Genomic DNA, 21,664 nt, shown 5'->3' on the forward strand with positions numbered 1-21,664 from the left:
CCTCGGGACAAACAGCGGATCCGTCTCTGAGCGCGCCTGGGGGGAAGGCGGCCACCCCAGCCGCACCCTGCCCGCACTCCCTGGGCTCGTCCACAGCCGAGGGCTGGGTCGATCCCGTGTTATGTGAGCTGAGTGGGAAACTCTTCCCTCGCCCCTTGGGGCTGGGATGGTTGAGCAAGAGGGTGGACATTGGACACACAGAGATGAAAGTGGAAGTTGGGCTTGCAGACTTGGGAGTCTAGGCTTGGAAATCAACACAGGGATCTGACAGGAGGGAGAGTAAGTACCCCGTGGGCTAAGGAAAAGCACGACGTGATGGAGGATTAGCCTGAAGGAGTTGGGGTGGGGGGGCAGAACGGGGATGGTAGATAATGATGATGAGCAACAAGCTGATGAGAATGTGAATGCTTGAGTAAGGACAGGTGAGAACCAACAGTGGGGGGAGGCTCAGTGCCACCAAGAGCAAGGTAAGAAGCAGCATCAAAGGGCCCAGGATAAAAGTAACTGCTAATACGTAAAGCAGAACTGTGAATTGTGCTTGAGGTCAAATATCATATCACTGAGCAGGTTCTTGGGGAGTATCATATACCCTGTGTGTGAAACGAGGCCACCTCTGTTTTGGGACAGAAAAAGTGCAGTCACCAAAAGGAGACTTAGCATCAGTGAACACATGTCATTCAGACCTTCCCACTGACGTTTGGTTCTGCAAGCCGCGTAGCCTTGTGCCCGTGAATACTCTCACTGAAAAGATCCCTGGCAGGCTCAAACATGTCCAGGCATCATGGACATGGTGGTGGCAGGAGCAGCTCTTCCCATTAAGAAAAGCAGTGGCATGCTGAGAAGAGTGTGCAAGATGAAGGACAGTGCTGAGTGAGCAGCAGTTTTGCTGGCATGAGACATTTGGCCATCTGGTTGTTGGGACAAGGAGGCAGGGAGCTGGGTCTGCCTGTGAGGAGGCTTCACTTCAAGCTCACAGCCCTGAAGCGGCTATGGGAATGTTCCTGCCTGCAAGTCAACAGCAGCAGCAGGAACTGGGCTGCATCTCCTTAGGTGAAGGTAGAATCATTTGGAGAAGGCGGAAGCTGGAAGACCTTGTTAACAAAACTCGCCCAGCTGGTCATTTGTAGGGAAGCTAGGAAGGGGAGCTAGGAACAGCTTGGAAAGGCAATACAATGTGAGCGCACACACAATGAAAGTTGTTTAAAAAAAAATTAAACAGGTTCAGGCATGTATTTTTCCAAGTAGGCAGGCATTCTTTAAAGGGAACAACTGGAGTGTGATTTAGCAAGTAATTTTCAACAGCAGCATTTTGTTTGAGGCAATAAAAGGGCTCTGATCTCTCTATCACGTTGCTTGCCTCCAGTGCTGCGTGTTCACCTCTTGCTGTTACCACCTCCCACACACTCCTATTTATCATCGCATCCAGCAAAGGTCTCATTTGTAATTGCTGGTCAGAGATCCTCTGCCCATTTGTGTGGATCTTCCAGTTTCATTTAACCACAGGGAAGGCTAAGATTTCAGATGTCATGCTGGTGGTAAACCACTCATAGCAAAGCCCAGGCTTTGCTCTCAGGCTGGAACAAAAGCACATGTGCAGTACTGAAAATGATGGGCGTGCCAGAACAAAGTTTCTTAGAACAGAGGAAAAACCCAGGCTATGAAAAATTCAACACTTCATACAGAGAGGCAGATATATGGCCTATTCAACTTTAAAAGCAGCATCTGTGAAGCCTGACCAAAAACTCAAACCATTTTATAGTATGAGGATTACTCATGCAGTGTTGAACACACCAGAGATGCTCAGAAAACATCCCTGTTTACTTTCCAACTTGCACTTCCAGTAAAAAGCTGAATTTAATGTTAGCTACTCCAGTAAAATTATTGTTGAATGTGGAGGCATTTACAAATTTCTGTTTCCAAAAGTCATTGTATCTGTCTGGCTACAGACACCGATAGAACTGTGTAAGCTTCTGCGCCTGTTACTGTCTGTATCACACTGTCTCTGCAGACATCACTGTCTCTTGTTCCCCATTCACCCATTCTTGTACACTTTATCTCCACCACTAGGGGATAAAAAATCAGCAGGATTAATATCAGCAGGATAGCTGAATATTAAGTAAGAGTGTCAGAAGCTACCAGGGGAAGGAGCAGAAAAAGAGTCAAGATGTAAAAACACAAAATCACTGTTTACAATTACAAAAGGGCAGGTACTTTCTAACAGCATCACTAGGCAGTCATAGGACAGCTGGCTAAGAAATGATGGAAGCCTATGGCACTTCAGAGCTCAGCTCTGGATAATCTGCATGCAATTCCATCAGACCTTGGGGACAGACAGCTCTGTTGTACCTAAGTACTAATTCAAGCTTCTCAAAGCTGACTTTCTCCATGCAAATGTTATTGCAGACAAGGTACAAACAGAACGCTACCAATGTGCATTAGCGGCTGTATATCAAATGGATAATTTTGAAAGTCATACATGCTTTTCATAATCACATTCTTCCATCATGACCAATTAATTAAGTGTACTTCTAAAAGCAGGGAAAAAATGGAGGTTTATGTTGATGCTGGTGAGCAGTTCTGAAGCATTTATGTGTGTTCTAGATTTGGCTTGACACAGACATAGAGTTGGATGGATTTTAGGACTACCAGAGTGTAGAGATTAGTGTCAAGCATTTGAACAAGTGCCTCTACTGAATCAGAGACATGAAAATGGACATCTGGCTTTAAGTGGATGTTTTAAGGCTGTGCAGAAAAGCATTGGGCTTTTGTAAGTGCCTTGTTAAATTGCCTTAATTTATAAACCACAGTTAAAAAAAAATAATATACCATCAATGGCTTTCTGAATCAAGACATTTCTTTGGCTGAAACCTCGAACAGCGAGGAAAATCTAAGATAAATCAGAGTTCTGCCACATCTGAAGTAATAAGTCCAGAGGCACACTTGAAAGGTAACATCTATTTCAGGAGGAGATAGCAATTCATCTTAATGAGTAATAGTTTGGAAAAAAGCCATTTAAATAAAAGATGGATTCTCAGAACAACAGTCCATATACCAATGCCCACACAAACACTGAGGCTACAAACTCCCCATTAAACTAATCCCATATGGGTGGAAGAGTGGTGGAAACAGGTCCCCAGTGGCTTCTCCATTTCTGCAGGCAGAGTTATCACAGAGGCTGTGCACTACCCACATCTCATTTCAGCCCTGGAAGCAGACTCATAATGATTGTGTTCCAGAGGCTCTACCTTGACGTTTGTTAAACAAACTGCCACCAATTTGATTGAAGACCAAGTTGTACCTCCCAGGTTCCCAGCACCTTCCTAGCTGCCAGGAAAATAAAAGGAAAATGGCTATGGGTACATTTTTACGATCCATCCTGAATTCACCGTCTCAGCCCAGGTAATTTGAGAAGGAAACCCTTAGTTACTGAGAAGCTTAGCCCACCTCATTCACAGCTTCCCATTTCCTTCGATAAAGGTGTTTGAAAACACCCTCAAGGTCACAGTATCGACTCTTTTAAACTCATTGTAATCAAACATTAACCTCTTAAATAGACCATGTCTAACTACCACTAAGAAACAGAACTAGGTAACCTCTTGGCCTTCCCTCTTCTCAGGGGCAGGAGGGAGGCACACAGCTCAGAACAGCCATGCCCAAAGCAAGACTAGATGGGAGCAAAGGTCCCCAGGAAGTCTAGAGCACCATGTGTGATGTCCTGGTCCACCTGTCCTGTGTGCTTGACACGGCACAGCCTGATTCCTCAACTTCCATCTGAAAAATCAGTGCCATCCCAAGTACCACCGTTTCCAGTACAGAAACAGATTAGTGTTTATGAACTGCTTCAGTACTACACTGAAGAAGTTATGTGTACCAGAGAAGGAGAAGTCTTGAAATACTCACCCACCGCTTTTACATTGGCCTTGCCATCAGGAGTATTACACCCTTACAGTGGCAGCTCCCTTTAATTTAGGTTTATTTAAAATTTTCTTTCATTCCAAAAGGGATCCCACTGGTAGCACAATGCCAATGAAAACTGTAAATTACTGTTTTAAGGGCATCCATGTTAAACCTAAAAGGTAGCTGCTACTGCAAAAGCATGAGACTCCTGGTGGCAGACACAATGCAAGAGCTCTGGGTGATTATTTTGAGACAGCATGAATAGATCTACCAACATCATCAAATGAGGTACAAGCACGGGGTCCAACTCCTCACTCCTGCTGGCTCCACAGAAAACAATGTTTTTCAGCAAACCTCTGGGCAGCAAGAGACCCTTTCAGTGATGAGAACACCATCACACACAAGGGGCACTGCATACAGTCAGTCAGTGCCCCACACAGAATGCATCACAGTAATCTGCAAAAGCTTTTCCCAAATAGCTGTGCAGTGGAGGAGTGATAACCACTAGTGACTCTCTGAACTGCTGTTCTGCACTGAAGATCCTGCTCAGTAGCAACCACTAACCAGATCATGCTGATAAGATGCTAAGCCTGTGACGACTAAGTTCATTTGCTTAACATGTTTCCAAAGCTAAATATTATTAAGGCAGAACGCTCCTATTTAATCAGATATGTGTTTTGACTTTGCTTGCACACATATTCAGAGGAAAAAATTTTGACAAATGTAAAGAACTGTATTTTCAGATGTAACAAGCAACAGAGTTACCCATCTCAGAAGCATCTTTCCAAACATACCTGCTTCTATCATCTGTATCCCAGGATTACCTGTTACTGTCTCCAACGTGGCATGATTTAGTTACCAGTGTAATTGAAAGAATACATTCAAAATAAAAATATTATTCAGAAGAGATCAGACTTCTCAGCAGAAATAGGCAGTAGTCCTTATGGCTTTGGGAGTCACAAACAGGCGAAAGTGACCCCCATAACTAAGAAGAGAAGGACAAGTGCCTGAACTGATTATTCAACTGGAGTAGGAGAAAATACAGGGTGATTCTTCTTACTGGAAGCCACTAACAGCATTTCAGGGTCCAGGACTCTTTTCCTCCTTGCTTATATTTTATATATATACTTACATATTTTATAAATCTGTATTTAAATGTAGGGTATTTTTAAAAGCATTTCAGAAGCCTACTAACCATAAACAACTTCAATTTACTTTCAGGATCAAGAAATCTTGGGTCTATGCTAGACATGTTCACAAACGTGGGTAGTGAGACAAGAATAAGTGGCACAAAAGCACAGCTCCGTGCCTAGTTTGCAGTATTTTAAACTATTATTCTCTGCTAAATATTTAATATACTAAGAACATGCATGTAAGCACAAGAGTGCAGACTTACAGAAGTAATCTCTCTAGTGGTGCAGAAAACACCAGGCTTTGGATACATTTCATCTCCATAAAAAGAGAGGGAAAACTGCTCTTTTAGTGCAATACAGTAGTGTGCCAGAGACATATACCTCAACATATACTAGGCTGTCTGTTTTCTACATTGAAGATCCACATTCCAAAGAATTACTTCATTTTCTCTTTTGCATCTGAGACACAATTGGGAAGGCTGGTAGATAGCAGACTTTCCATCCTCCTCCTGGATCCAAAGGGAATTCCCTCCACACAAGCCTAGGAAGATCGCAGCTAGCATCTTAACAAGGATGATCACTCCTGTTAGAAGTCTTTCCTCTCCCCACAGGCCAGCACAGGATAGGACCTCTATTCATATACACTGGCTCTTCTTGGATTTGACTCTCAGTTAAGAATATTTCTGGCAATGGCTATCTGGGCTGGGCACCTGTAGAACAAAGCTAGATAACATAAAATCACCCTCCTATTCCCAGCTAGAACAGTATTTAGTTTCTACAAGGTGCAATGTTTCTGAAGAGAACAAATTAAATGACAGACACTGAATTCTTGAAAAGCTTTACACTCGAACAAGCCACCCTAAATAAACCAGAATAACCAAAGCACTCCAGCATCTCAAAACTCTTTAAGTCAGTGGATTTCAGGCTTCTGAGTGAAGCATTGATCCTTGTGGAGAGAACACTCTGTCTTTGTGAAACCAAGATTACTAGAAGGACCACACGCCAAGATGTTTAAATACCTTTGCAGCCAATCCCTGTCCTCACACACGCTCTCAGCAACCTGCTGATTTCACAGATACCAGCATACACTTTCATCTCTTCCAGAAAACATTATGCATCCATCAGGTTCAATAGTTGTTTTGATTTCAGGGAACCACACAGAAGAGCAGTATTTTTTAGATGAAATCCAGAGACAGAACAAGATGACAGCAACTGCATGAAACCCGTAATTTCATGCTGTGTTGAAGTCCCTGCCTGCTCTTACAGCACTTAACTTTCACAGAAATTATTTACTAGCAAATGTGGGTTTTTCTTTGTTGGACTTCAATAATATTTTGCATTTATAGGAGACATACAAAGAGGAATGAGAAGAAACAAAGGAGCTGATAAGCACCAAATATATAGCTTACTTTACACATTTATTTATATAAGATAGTATCAACAGTTTCTTGTCAAACATGAAGTATAATTCTAGAACCTGCAATTTATTCATGCAATGCAGTTATATAAGCACTTAAGTGACTAATCTCAAATCACTATCAAAAAACTGAAGTACCATGTGACAATTACAGTCAGTGAAAATAATGATGAAAGTTTCATTAAAAATAGCGTCTTACAAATCTTTATTTTTAATCACCGCAATATTGTAGTTAGTATGCTGCCCAGCCCCAAGTAAAATATACAGAGGTAATTCTGATGATCACACGTTTAAGATTACATTCTGAAAACTCCAAATTCTGTCTTCTTCGTGGGTGCATTTAGTGCTGCGCTGAGACTGAGGCCCAAAACCAGTCTTGTGTCAGCTGGATCAATAATTCCATCATCCCATAATCTAGAGAAAACCAAAAACATAACAAACCAGAACTTTTAATAATTAAAAGAAATCAACATACATAGCTGGTATACTTTCAAACCCATGAAACTGGAAATGGTTTATATTAAAGAAAGAGGAGTAAAATAGCTAAATTATACTTAAAACAATGGAGTCAATTCATGCTGTTCATCAGTGCAATAGACTGGTGTGCATTACTCCATGGAATTGTCTTCTAGAACAAAGTATACATTTTAGATAAGTGAAGAACGTCAGATCTACATATTTTGAATAGATTCTTCATAATTAATCATCTCCTTAAAGAAAAAAGCCCTCTTTGCTTGTCAATGTTCACATGGAGAATGACCATCTGTCAATGACCTATTGACATTTAAGAATGCTTGCACTTTAAGGATTATGTCACATCATTATTTACACTATTCAGGTTAATTCAACTGCCAGGTGAGGATGATACAAGTGTTTACTCTTTCATCATTAAAAAGTCAGAATAAATTTCAAGTATTTTCAGAATTTCTGCTGTGGGTTGACCTTTGTTGGATTCCAGGTGCCCTCTGGGCCGCTCTATCACTCGCCCTTCCCAGCTGGACAGAGGAGAGAAAATAAGATGGAAAACAACTCATAGGTTGAGATAAGGCAGTTTACTAAAGCATAAGTGAAAGTTTGCACGGGCACAAAGAGAAAAAAAACCTAACAACTTTATTCTCTACTTGCCATCAGCAGGTGATGTCCAGCTACTTTCCAGGAAAAAGGGCTTCAGCACGTGTGGCATTTGCTTGGGAAAGCAAACACTGTAAATAACCAATGTTCTCCTCCTTTCCTTAGCTTTTGGAACTGAGCTGAAGTCATATGCTATGGAATATCCCTTTGGTTAATTTGTGTCAGCAGGCCTAGTTGTGTCCACTCCTAGGATCCTGCCCACCCTAGAATACTGCTGGGGGAAAATGCTGGAGAGAGAGGCTTTCTAGCTACTAATGCAAAGCACAGGACTGTGAAGACTGCTGTGGGAAAATGAACTCCACCTCAACAAGACCCAATACAGTTTCTTTCATTTATTTTACCATTAAGTCCATTTCTGAATGACTGGAAGATACTACCCTCCTTAACCCAGGCTTGAAGGCAATTAAATTATAAATAAGCAACTGTCAAATTCCCAGGTCCCACACATAGCCAACACTTGTAAATGGTCTCTTTGATATTATCTAAAAATTAAGGTCTTTGTGGCATCAGTTCTCAATGATAGCTTCATCCCACCTAAATTAAAATCTGTGTTGAAATTCCCAGCAGGCCATGAAACTGTAAATATTGTTATTTCCCCAGCAAGATATTTAAGCAAGATACCACACTGCTCATTGAAACCCAATCTCACTTAAATGCATACTTTAATCACCATCTGCAGAACATATGCACACTATCTTTGGTTAAGACAGGGATGCTCCTCCTCCATCCCATCTTTCCCGAGAGAGACTTATTTTGCATTCTTTGTGAACTTAGTTCAGTGTTGGCTAATGCTTAGCTCTTTGTGGAAAACTTAAAAATACAAGGAACAGTCATTAATAGGGAGCCAAGACTGACTCTACCAAGAAAAGGCACAGCCTTTCCTTTCTAACTGAAGTTCCATCTGCAAATTTTATATTGTTTGGAGATTACTTAGCAAAATCTGTTAGACAGGAAACAATATATTTTGCACTCTTCTTTCAGTCCTAAATGTGCCAACCTCATCCCCAAGAAGACTGCAAACTTTACATAAATACATACTTATAAGCTCGAGGCAGCAGCAGACACTTCTGACTGTTTTCCGTATTTGCTTTATTTTGTCATTTGCTGAGAAAGTAATATTCATCAAATCAGATAAAAATATGAAGAGACTGACAATGTATGCTTTTTATTTTACAACATGTATCTATCCTAAGAAGCACAAAATGGAATTGCAGTAGAAGACACCTTTAACAACCTCAGGCACAAGGGCTCAGGCTCAGCTCTAGGAGCACGTTTTCCAACTATTAAAGAACTGTATTTCCAACTAGATAGAGAAAAAAAAGGATACCCAGCTCAGAAAGAATGCTCTACTATAAACAGATCTTATAATGGTGCAGCTTCCCAAGCAGGAAACTGTTGAACTAAATGGGGCACAAGAGCAAAACTGAAGAAAAGGAAAAGAAAGGGTTTGGAGAAGGGAAGACTTTGCTGCTAACTGGACAAAATCAGGCTTGCTTTCTTGGGAGTGAAAAATCAAATTTTGATTTAAGAAATCTTGCACCACAGTAGTTGTGGCCACAACTCACTGGCCAAGCTGCTAGGTCCCACCCAGCAGAGAAAGAAGCCTGGAAAAATGATAGAATTCTAGAATGGTTTGAGTTGGAAGGGACCTTAAAGATCATCTAGTTCTAATCCCCCTCCCCATGGGCAGGGACACCTTCCACTAGACCAGAGGTTTCTAGAGCTCTGAGTTGCACAGAGCTCCAATCAACCTGGCCTTGGAACACTTCCAGGGATGGGCCATCCACAGCTTCTCTGGGCAACCTGTTCCAGTGCCTCACCACGCTTGCAGTAAAGAATTTCCTCAAATGTAAAAAGGAGAAAAACTTCTGGCATGGCAAAAATACCCCCTGCTATAAACCCAAAATACAAATATAAGAAAACTGTAGCTCTATCTAATTTCTTCTCATTTTAGGATTCTCAGTCAGTACATCCCTTCTAGTGGGCTACTAACCCAAGCATTGGAATACTCTTAACAGCCACACCGTACCTGCAGGGAAGCGGTACTAACAGCAAATTCTGTTTCAGATGACACAAGAGCTGTCTGTATCATAACTTGGATAAAGTGCATGTTTTAAGCTCCTGCTGTCTGACTCCTGTGAGTAACTTCTTTCCTAACTGTATCTTTAGATTTTAAGTAGTAACTCAATTTTAAGTAGTAACTCATTAAAATATTTGGGCTTATTTGGGCAATACTCTATTGAAAAGAATAAGAGGAACTGCTTCTTACCATACAAAAGCAAAAGCAATTGTAGGCTTTTTTTTTGTTCAAAATAGCTGAAGAAAAGTGGTTTTACAGAGACTTACATAAGAGATGTTTGAATTTGCTTGATTTTTTTCCCAAGACAGTGGTTGTAGCTGTTGATATAATCTAGCATAACAGAATGGCCAAGACAGTACTTACTATGCTTTCAACTTCATAGAGTGTGCATTACCAAAGTTTAATGCATATGCTTTTATTTCTTCCCCTTGTACTTATATTTTGGTTTATTTATGATGAATATAGTCAGATTAATGTGCCAAAAGAAAGGAGAAGATCCTCCTTAATAGCAAAAATAAAAGTAGTTTTGTGAGGTCAAATAAATCTCAACTCTTCTGTTTTCTTAAGACTGTGAAAGAAATCCCAACTTTATGAACAATTTCAAATATAGTAATTTCTATTTTTAAGCAAATTTTGGATTTCTGAGTGATACAGGTTTGCTCTGCATATAAATTTTTTTTCCAATAAATACCTGCAATTAACTTTTTTATTTATGAAACACATTGAAACAGAATGAGGGAATTCATAATACTTAAAATGTTCAACACATCTGCTAAGGGCCTGGAAGGGCAGGGATGAACTGACTCCAAAAGAATCACCAACTTAGTGCAGTACCTTCCAAGCTGCAACTTCATAGTGATTACTGCTGTAATAACCGCTTCCAAACATAAAGCACATTTTAATGGCAGATTTGTTTAGTTTTTTTTCTTTTTTTGGTAACAACACAATTGACTTATATTGACAACCGTAGAGATTTGATGTTGCATGGAAGTCAAGCTGCTTTCGTATGGTCACCCCTGGCTTCTGCTTCTCTTTGTTTGAAGAAAACTGCATTCTCTGTTGGGATGTAACATTAATAATTAAACTATCTATTAAAACCCCATTGCTGGAACATGAGTCACACTACACTCATAAAATATCTGTAACTGAGATAGTGTGAGTAAAAGAAATGAAGTTGCCTGAAGTAAAATGCTTGTGTAATTTGTTAAGATGCAAATCACTGAAATCTTTTAAGAAACCTCTGAGCAGATTAATATAACTCATTAAAAAGGGTGCTGCCTAATGACCGCCATTAATTAAGACTGCTCATTGTGAAAGGTTCTAATCAAAAAATTGGTTAAAGTCTGATTAGAAAATACAGCTGCAGGGAACAGTATTGACATCCTGTACATATAGCAAGTTATCACTTAAAAGCAAAATGATTAAAGAATAAATAGGGATATTTGCTTGTCTTTTAAGATCACTAGGGCATTTTCCTTCTCCTTCCTTATTACTTCAAAAAGCTTGATTCAAAGCCTAATGAAGTCAAGTGGAAGGGTCACATCAATCTCAATGGCCATTAAGGGTGAGGCAGACATTAGGCAGGAGAACAACAGCATGAGCGAGCCTCCAAACCAGCTGCACATGAGCAGCAATCACACAACAGTCTTTGTGTTCATCTATCAGTTTTGTTCTCTCAGAAATGCTAAGATGTTTGCTGGAGTTTCCTTGTTGACCTTTTTGGTGGAGGGATCTTACAAAACAAAGGCTGTCCAGATTCAGTTTCAATTACAGCACCCTGACATCTGGTTGACAATCAGCTGTGTTTCTACCATGCTTGAAGCCCAACAGGAAGCACCCTTTAGAGCAAAGGGGACTGGTTACTTCTCCCTGGATTACAGCAAATGCTTGCTAATAAGCAGCTGCTGATGTTGGCTGAGGAAAGGGCTGTCTCCAAGGTGCAAGGTGAGTGGTACATCCCCTTAAGAACAATTGCTGCAAAGACTGTAATCCACTTCATCTCATTGTTTCTGCTTGGACAGCCTACTCCACAATAATGAAAACTTCTGAACTATTGATCTGAGATCTTGCTTAGGAATTAGATAATGCAAAGCATGAAAGGGCAGGAAACATGAGTATATCCACTGAAATACCCAATTAACTCTATGAGAAAGCAATTTAAAAGCTCCTAGACAATGCAGACTGCACCTGCTTGAACTGAAAAGCAAGAGAAACCAGCCAGGACTGCTTGACCTGAGCCAGTCACACACTGTTGTCAAAAGCACTCCTTTGTGAAAAGAGGCATTTAACTTTCGTTGCTTATAGCCAGATAAGCCTCAGTGGGATTTCAGCTCTGACATTTGACTTCATGTCTCAGCTGGGCTTATTATCTTTAGTGCAGCGTCACATGAACCCAACCTCATGCAATCCAGACCCACGCTAGTTTTCAGCCAACTCACATCTGTGCACGTCACACCGCCTTTCCAAGCACAAACAGTAAGAAATGCATAACTACCCTGCTTTTTCAAATAAATGACAGGTCACCTAGCACTAAAAGCAGTTTCTAACACCTAGGCTGGGCAGATTTAAGCTATTTACTGGGGTGACTAGTAGATTTGCAACCTAACTTCACAAAATGGCCAGATATTCTGGAAACATAAACTGGTAGAAGTTGTTCATTAGAGAGCACAAAGCTAGTACTAAACACTCAATTTTCACGTCTAAAGATCACTGGACATTATTAAAAATTTAAAATGCGGTATTTTTTAATGCTAGTCTTAACCCTACAGGTAAAACTGCTTTCTTACACATTAGTAACTTACTATTGCGAATACTGACAAATACTGTAAATCATCTGTTGGTTTTTGGGAGATGGTAAGTTTTTATATTGCTATTATACCTAATATATTGAATGTTAAATAAATCGAGTACAAAGAGTCTGAGTGTTGCCAGTGAATGTATAAAAAAAAAAAAGTAAAAAAAAAAATCACATTATTCATCTTCTCTGGGGTAGGGATTAATTTTAAATACAGACAGTTTGACTCATTTTTTAAATGTTATTGTATGAGTGGAAAATTCTTCTTCTTAAAATACAACTATAACAAATGGTAACTCATATTTTTTTCATTTTTCCTTCTTGACTTAGAGCACAATGTCAGCTGTTAAAAACTTCTGTGACATTTCTTTTACTACCCATTAAAGATCAATCCTGATGCAGGTATTCATTTGATTAAACACTAAGATTAACGTAGATTTCCCAGGTATAAATATCTCAGTTAAGTTAAGATATAACTCAGTCATAAGTCAGTTATACATCAGATATTCCACTATCCCTACAGAAAAGAGTAAAAGTTAACAGTAATTTCATATCTTACTTCTGATCATGAAGAAGGAGCTCTTCCCGGGTTACCTGTCCCTGCTTCCAGTGGGTGTACATTTCCTTCTTACTCCACAGTTTGAGGAGCAAATCCTTGCTCAGCCATGCCAGTTTCCAGCCTGCCATGCTCTATTTCCTACACACTGGAATGAAGAGCTCTTGTGCTCTAAGAAAAGTGTCTTTGAAGAGTTGCCAGCTCTAATCAGCTCCTCTGTCCTTAAGGAGTTTCCCAGGCCATCTCATCCACTAACCCTTTAAGTATCTGGAACTTCACTCTTCCAAATTTTAGGGTCCAGAGTTTCTCTTTGCTGGCTTGCAATCCTTGAGATCCTGAACTCAGCCAGGGTGTGACCACTACATCCCCAGCTGCTTCCAACCACAATCCCTTTAATGAGCTCCTCTGCACTGGAAGAGTGCACAGGACCAGGAACACCTTACCTCTGGCTGGCTTGTCTGATACCTGGACCAGGAAGTTCTCTTCCACATACTCCAGGAGTCTCCTGGGTGTTAACTGCCAGCTGTGCTGCTTTCACAGCTGACATCTGGGTCACTGAAATATGCTATCATCAGCAGCTGAGAGCCTGTGGAAAACAAGCTCTTGGATACCACAAGCAGAAATACGTGGAGGAACTTTAGCACTGACAGGATGAAACTAATGCAGAATAACAATCAAAGGCCAAGAAACCCTCCAAGCCACTTTCCACAAGTATCACTTCAGGGTGCCACCTTGGCTTCATTAGCCTAAATAGTTCCTGGGCATTTACTAATATTCCATTAGTCTGAGCATGAAATGCTACTGTAAAGGACTTCTCAGCAAACATGAATATGCTGCACCCATCAGCTAAAGCCCTACAAAAATTGCTATCATCCAATACAATCACCTACCATGACCATGGCTTCAGGTCTTCTCGAAACTGCTAGCTCCTTTTCCACTGGCCTCTTCTACTTGCAGGATCCCACTAAAATGAATTCCTCCCAACACACATGCAGCCACTCATTACATTGTTCAATAGGCTTTAGAAAGGTGACCAGATACTACACTGGGGAGAATGATATAAAACCTGTGCAGAGTAAAACACATAACATAGAAACTCCATGCTACCACATCATTACTTCTAGAACCAGCAAAGTAATTCCTGCAAGTGCATGCTGTCTTCTGAAACAGTTCATGGTACCAGGTCCCAGAGATAAGACAGACAAGACATTGGTTTCAATGCACATCAAACACAATCTTTGTTTTCGATTGTTCTGTTCTGCTGTTCTTTAATACCAAGAGCTAGATGTCAAGTCCCGTGATTACAATTAAGTTTTATAATAGTTATTTATATGTTACCTTGCACTGGAATAATAAGGGTTTCCTTCCTCCTCGAACCTCCTAATGATTGGCTCCTTCAAAGCTGCTTCATCTGCCTCAGACAACTAAAAACCAGATAAAATATTCTTTAATATTTTCTTCTACAATGATAGCAGAGCTTTATATGCAGCATCAACCTGAAGATCATACCTACATGATTTCCCCAAAGTTTTTTTACTCTTCTAGCACACAATTATAAATTTTGCATGTTTGATAATAAAATTAAAATACCACTTTTCAAAACAAGCGAGTGGAAAAAGGAGAATAAACATACATTTAAGTGCAAGAGCAATTGGTGATTAGCACTTGAAAAATTACTGAAGCTATTGTACTGAGAAAAAAATTTGGGTTGCCTTTGGCAAGATTTTTTAATAAAGTAAGTCTGTGCTATTTTAACACTGGGTTTCTCTATGATCCAGACCAGTCACTGTGTAATTGAGGAAACTTTCAAGTTTCTAACACATTTTACTGACATTTAACTACTACTAATTATTTTTCTTGAACTTCTTTCTGGGTATCATGGATTTGGGAAAGACAGACAGACAGGGGGTGAATATGTTCTACCCACAGAAAGAACAAGTGAAGTGTTGAAAAGGAGTAACGCTGAGATAACATGTTCATACTGCTTCACTGTTCTGATTAACTATTCATGATAAATATGAACAATTTTAAGACATCACAATAAAACCGCTTCTTATGGCATCAAGGCACTAATATAACCATAAACCTCATAATTAAAAAAACCCAACTCAGCAGAAAAGAGTGTGCAGAGAAACTGTAAAATATTACTAAACAATATACCTCTAATTTTCAATTAAAATGCTGAAATGAGCTAAAACCTTTCCAAACCTCTCCAGACTTCTGCTGTGACAAGCTTCATAATTCTCAATCACTGAATCATTCAAAGATCAACTTTCTCTAAAACTGCCACCTTCATAGTAATTGGAAAGACACTTTATCCTGACATATTCCTCTTCATACTCCTGAACCAAGGAGATTTCCTGGTTGCTCATCTGGGGCAGAACTAATAACCTGGTGCACAAAGTACAAAAATATGATGGCATATGAAATACTCCTCTTTTTAAGCAAGTTAAGAAATGTTATGAATGATCTTCACATTTCAAAGAGGTAAGCAGTAACATTTCACAAATGCTTCATGTTTGTTAGTGCACTAGGTGGCATTGGGGTAGTTCACTGATGTCTCACTCTTTGTACCCCCTCCTAGCTCACAAAATGACCAACTCCAGTGAAAGAATAAGTGAAAATGACTTTACTACAAACGAAGGAAGAAAGATGTACCTGTTTTCCCTCCCTTGCTTTTTGGTCCTTAGCTATTGTAGCTAGAACAGTTGCAGCTTGTTCCCCTCCCATCACTGATATGCGAGCATTTGGCCACATATATAGAAATCTTGGACTGAAAAAATGCATATTAAACATTAAGGTAAGACATTGCCATATTTCCTAATGCAGAACTAATTCTCACTCAACTACAAATTCATTTTTATGCATGACAGTATTACAACATATTAGGTTTTAAAAAAGGTACATTAACATACTTCAGTGCTTGCAGCATTGCATTCAAAAATTTAAAAATTCTGTTCATTTCCATTTTTCAAACACCTTTTTTTAAATATTTCTCTTTCTTGAGCCTCTTCAGCTCACATCCCCAGCCCACAGGAATTTTTCTCCTAAACATCCCAAATAACTTCAATAGTAACAGGAACCTTGAAAAATGAAATTAAAAAATCACATAAGCCATGTCCAAAGCATCAACAAAAAAATCTTTAGGGGTTCTAAAAACCTTACTCATAAAAACAGGCTCATTGAAGTGAATAAGGAGTTTTTACACAAGCTGATATACTCTTCCTATGAATGCAGAATAAAGGACGAGCCTATACTGCCCAGTGATTGTTTAGGACTTCACAATTTTTTCACCAATAACTGAAATGGGAGCAAAAGATGTGAACAGGTTTACATGTTAGAAGGTCTCCTCTGTCACCTAACTCAAGGTGAATCATGAGCCTTATCAGTGTCTACAAATGTCAGGCTGCTATATTTACTTATGAACATATTCACTGAGAACTGTTTTATTTTCCAAACAGCACAATTTCTTCAAGAGTTCAGATGGTTTTTCAGAATGGTACTTCAAGGTTATGCTCTCTTAAATTATTTTTATCTGCTGTCATAATTCGAAGCAACACCCACCTATATGCTCTTCCACACATTCCATAGTTTCCAGCTCCATAAGAGCCACCAATAATGACGGTTATTTTAGGTACATTGGCACAAGCTACAGCAGTTACCATCTTGGCACCATCTTTTGCTATCCCTCCAGCCTCATATTCTCTGCCAACCATGAAACCTAAAGAAATACATGAACAAAGGCTCATCAGCTTTATATTACAATACTGTGTCATATGTCATACTATGCGCTTCACAGCACATGCAGAAAGAACTGAGGAGCAAATCATAAGGCAAGGCCTTCACCAGCTGCTGACAGGCTGATTTCCAAACAGGCTGGAGATGTAGGTACTACAAAGCACACAAGAGGCTGTGTAGAACGCAGCCTCAACAGCTAACAGTGAAGTTTACAACACAGTGAAACCTCAAAATACTGATCTTACTCACCTGTAATATTCTGCAAAAACACAATGGGAATATTTCTCTGACAACACAACTGGATAAAATGTGTACCCTGTGGAGAGGAAAAAAAGAAAAGAGTAAGCCATTAAAAGTTAGACAAGTGAAGCTATCACTACCAGCACTTTGAAGTCTGTGCTAAATCCTTCCACTAAAGTCCAGCAGAGTACTTCCATCAGGAAGCGCTATACTACTTCTCCTTCACCCAAAGCTAACTGCAAAACATGCACTCATGGTAGCAGAATTAAGAGATCTCCGAAAATGTGTGAGCCCATGGTAAAACAGAAATAATATCCTTAAAAAGTGTAACTACTAATACCAAAAAGCTCAACTGCTGTGACTCAGCCTAAATATGCAGTTAAACCACAGACAGCTTCAGTGTGGCATCTGACATCAAGTTTGGTAAGACTCTGTCAGAGAAATTAAGACAGTCAGTCAGAGAAACATATCTCCACATTTTCTGTACAAAATAGAAGCAGTCTTTGAAAATGGGAAAGGCCACACACATTATTTACTCATGGCCCTGCCAACTGCTGTAATGTTTTCTCCTTTTCCTGACCGCAGATGCCCTCTCTCTATTTACTAGCAGAAGACCAATTTCCTAGCACAGTTACAAATAGTAGATTCCAAGCCTCTGTTTCAACTAATCTAAATCTATAAAGCTCCTCAGGTTATTTATCTGCTTGCTAGTGAACAAAACAAAACAAGGTTATGTAGCACAACTGAGAAAACATCTAACCTCTTCATATATAAAACCTGCAAAGATTATAAAAAGAAAAAAGAGAGAACAATAATAAAGTATAATCAGAGAAGCACGTGAATAGCATAGTGATGATCACAGGAAAAATGTACAACAATTCATTACAAAAATGCAAAGAAAGAAAAGGAGTACTGCTAGAGCATGTTCCTTATAGAAGCAACAGCATGGACAAAGGTTTCTCTAGAAGTGAATTTCCTTTTACAGTACTGATATGCCAGTAACAGTCAGAAAATGAAGAATCCTTACATTTCTTTTCATCGTTAGGAAAAGAAGTTGTAACACTAAATTGTTAGAAAAATACTGGAAATATTAGAAATACTGCAAGAGTTATTTTCTACTCAAAAATAACTGTTAAAACAAATGTCAGATGAAAAAAAAGTCATTTACCACAGTGCTCCAAGTGGGAACTATTCCTTCAGCACATGAAACTCAATTTTGTGTATTCTTTTGTAACAGCAATAAATCCAGTAAAATTACTTCCTTTCTCCACTTTTCTCACCAATGCTTCCTTTTTCTGTATATTCAGACCCCCATTTCAAACAGCGATTTCCTCACCATTAGCTCAAGAAGCATGTTGGAACAAAACTAGCATATATAACTGCTATTACAAAAAATTCAACTGACAGTTGTTTCTTGAAAAAATAAAGAACTGAAGCAAACAACAGAGACCAAAGTAAGCACTTTGCCATACCCAGATACTCTTTATCACCATCATTCCCTGAAGTCCAAACTGTAAAGCACTGTTAACTGTAATAAAACCACAATATTCCTTCATAGATGGCCTTTCATTCACCAAACAGGTATTTTAGCTCACAGATTTTGAGAAGAGGGCACAGGTTTTCACTCATTATTCTAAGACAGGAGACACTGCAGCAAAGTATAAAAATTAAAAGTCTGGTAAGCCGATGAACTGAGTGCTGGAATCCCGGCTTTAAATTTTCCAGTTATTACAAAAACAACAATGTAATTTTCTGTAGTAGTTCATGGTTTAGAGGTTAGGAATACTCAACAGGGTATTTGATGCAGTCAGCATGGACTTGTAGCAGCTCTAAGTTTCAGGATATACTATTTCAACTATGCTGTATTCACACGAATCCAAATGCTGTTCTGCTATTGGTCTATCTTCTTCACATCAGAAAAATCTACCACTGTTTCTAAAATATGGTCCATTGTTTTTTACAGCTTATTAACAGCTTATAACTGTTTCCCATTTACAAGAAAAATGCGGTGCAGGTTCTCTTTCTCTATTTAAAAAAGTTCCTCATTTCAAGAGCAAGGTGTCCACCAGAAGTTTTGTTTCTCAGTGGCAAAGAAGCTAATAATCTATCTGTTTACCTTTTTTGCTGGCTCAGAGAAAAGAACTCCATTGTTTCCAATAATTCCTACTGGGTAACCAAAAATTCTTGCAAATCCTAAAGGAGAAAGATTAATTTGTAAATTTCCACACATATTTATTTTTCCATAGCATATAAACGTGACACTTTCTCCTGGTAACAGAAACTGCCATACTTCCGAAGATAAAGATAAACGTCATTAAAAATATCAGAGGGTGAGTCAGAATAAATCCAACTATAAAGCTAGTGGGAACATACACAGAATAATTATAGTTCTACTTACCTGTAACTAAAGTATCCCCATACAAGGCTTTGAATTCATCAAATCTACTTCCGTCTACAATTCTAGCAATGACCTTAAGAAAAAAAAGGAAAAATAACATTAAATTCCTAATCCTTCAAGGTTTTTAATTTGTTCAGAGGAAAGACCATGGTAACATATAACTTGAAATCTTTACATTTACAGAACATCAAGCATCCCACCATATAAACAGTTTGGATGGCAGGCAAAGCCCATTTAGTTTTTTAAGTGTGATTCATTTACATGTTTGTAAAAAATGGAATTTCAAGATTAAGAATGGTCTAACCAAATAGTGAAATTATACACAGAACAACATTTTCCTGATTAGCTGAATTTCAAAGAAAAACCTCTGCTTATATTAAACATTAATCAATAGCCTCTCATTTGTAAAGAAAAAACCATATACACTCACGAGTCACTTTCTTAGAGATATGATTATTTTTAGGCTTGTTTGAGTTTGCAACACACAAAAATAATGAAGATCTGATTTGAGGTTTCTCTGTGATGCAGAGGAGCCATTTTTAATAAATACAGATCCACTGCTAGCAAGACATTTGTCAGAAGATATTTATTTCCACTTTAAAAGAACATAAATTGGAACTATTGCAACTTGTGAGAGTGAATATGAAACTCAATGAAACTGTTCATCTCTTTTTCCCCTTAATGCCAAGCAAATCCTAGTAATTTCTGCCAAACTTTTTAAGAGAGGTACATACTAAGACACTTCCTAAAATACATACTTGGATAGTAGTGAAAAAGGCTCTGAATGTGGGATTTATGCAAAATATGAGGAAGGATATTGGCTCAGACGAAGGTTCCAAGGCAGATAATTACACTAGACCAGCAGTACAATACAATAGTATTTGTATGCAGATGGGAGAAGGCTCAATTGTTTGGTGTGCTTATACTCCATGAATCTTGAAACAATTCATCTTTCAAACGGTCAACAGAAAAAGAAAACCATCATATCCCTGGGCAAGTCTATAGAATGCTTTCCCAATGAGGAGTTCCCATTTCTGTCAGCTTTTTCAGAATGTTACCGAACGCTCATCCTTGCTCAACCTCCTTAGAAGTATAACCAAAAAGTACTATATTCTCAACAGTCAGTTATCACAATAGATCTGCTGGACAAAGCTACAAAGAAATAACTACCCAAATCAGGTATTATCAATTATAAAGAGTGATTTCCCGCAATAAAATGGGTGCATGTACGTATGGACATACGGATCTTGCATTAAGACTCATACCTCTTTGACATCAAAATTTCTTTTTAGCTGGTCACCGACTATTCCATATATTTCATCAGCTGGAAATAAAGGCTCTTCTGATGGTTCTATAGTCACCTATAGTAATTTAACAAAACAATTTACACAACAAAGGAACCATCAGCCCACATTATGAGTTAAAAATTCAAATAACAATTAATTTGTCACCTTCTTTGAGCACAGACTTCTCTTCACCAACCATATCAAAATGCCTGTACTGGCTTATCATTTTGTATAAAGACCAAGTTCCCTAAACTGAAGGCTGATAACAGCTTCTCACTTACTGTTACCTTTTTTCTACTCCTGCATATATCTCCACATATGCTCCACCTCTTCCATGTTATAAAAAAATTAGGCATGTCCTCCTATTTGCTTACTTTCCCCCTGCACCCTATACAGCAGGCAGCATTCTGAAAAACTGGTAAAGATTTTTGTCACACAACTGAATACAACTTCTTGCCTTCCTTGAGCTTCCATTTACCCTCTCAGATCTCCTACTAAAATAAAATAAGGCAATTCCACCCCCATATGCTATCCATCCCATTTATTACAAGGAATTCTTAAATCAATACAATTCATTGACAAGATTCACATCTACACCCTCAGTTTTCAACTTCTCATTAATAATCCCAGAAAATGTCTATTCAAAAAGATCCTTTAGCAGGTATCTAATTTTAAGTCCATGGAAATGATCATGTCAGTTTAAAATTAAATTAAATGTCTTGCAAGACTAGATTAATCTAAAAGTGTAATTCTATGACTCTGAAGCACTCTTCTAGTCGCTCCACTCTTGCATTTAATCCCAGTAGTTTTATTCAGAATAATAAAGCGGGAATGTAATTGCAACATCAGAGAAATCTTTACGGATGAGAACCATCCATAACTTCCATTTTCAAACATGTAAAATCATAGACAAAATATGTATTATATAAAATAAGTGTTACAACAATCAGGCTAAGAAAAGCATTCCTAATTTCAGCAATGCAGTGTTTTCAGA

The 21,664-nt window shown here is 38.8% G+C and overlaps 1 protein-coding gene across 1 annotated transcript in view; it reads right to left on the reverse strand.

The window, feature by feature from the left end:
- Positions 1 to 6,429: 6,429 nt before the first annotated feature.
- MCCC2 (methylcrotonoyl-CoA carboxylase 2) overlaps positions 6,430 to 21,664 on the reverse strand; it is a 33,381-nt gene continuing 18,146 nt past the window's right edge. Inside the window, exons 9-16 of the mRNA XM_008634534.2 lie at positions 20,650 to 20,745; positions 19,385 to 19,457; positions 19,103 to 19,179; positions 16,996 to 17,062; positions 16,573 to 16,729; positions 15,667 to 15,781; positions 14,347 to 14,432; positions 6,430 to 6,861 (exon numbers count right to left, since the gene is read on the reverse strand). Coding sequence (XP_008632756.1) covers positions 6,744 to 6,861; positions 14,347 to 14,432; positions 15,667 to 15,781; positions 16,573 to 16,729; positions 16,996 to 17,062; positions 19,103 to 19,179; positions 19,385 to 19,457; positions 20,650 to 20,745 — 789 coding nt within the window. The 3' untranslated portion in view covers positions 6,430 to 6,743. The remainder of the gene's footprint in view (positions 6,862 to 14,346; positions 14,433 to 15,666; positions 15,782 to 16,572; positions 16,730 to 16,995; positions 17,063 to 19,102; positions 19,180 to 19,384; positions 19,458 to 20,649; positions 20,746 to 21,664) is intronic.

This window comes from Corvus brachyrhynchos, unplaced genomic scaffold (assembly GCF_000691975.1).
Source record: "Corvus brachyrhynchos isolate BGI_N302 unplaced genomic scaffold, ASM69197v1 scaffold22, whole genome shotgun sequence".
Classification (NCBI taxonomy): domain Eukaryota; kingdom Metazoa; phylum Chordata; class Aves; order Passeriformes; family Corvidae; genus Corvus; species Corvus brachyrhynchos.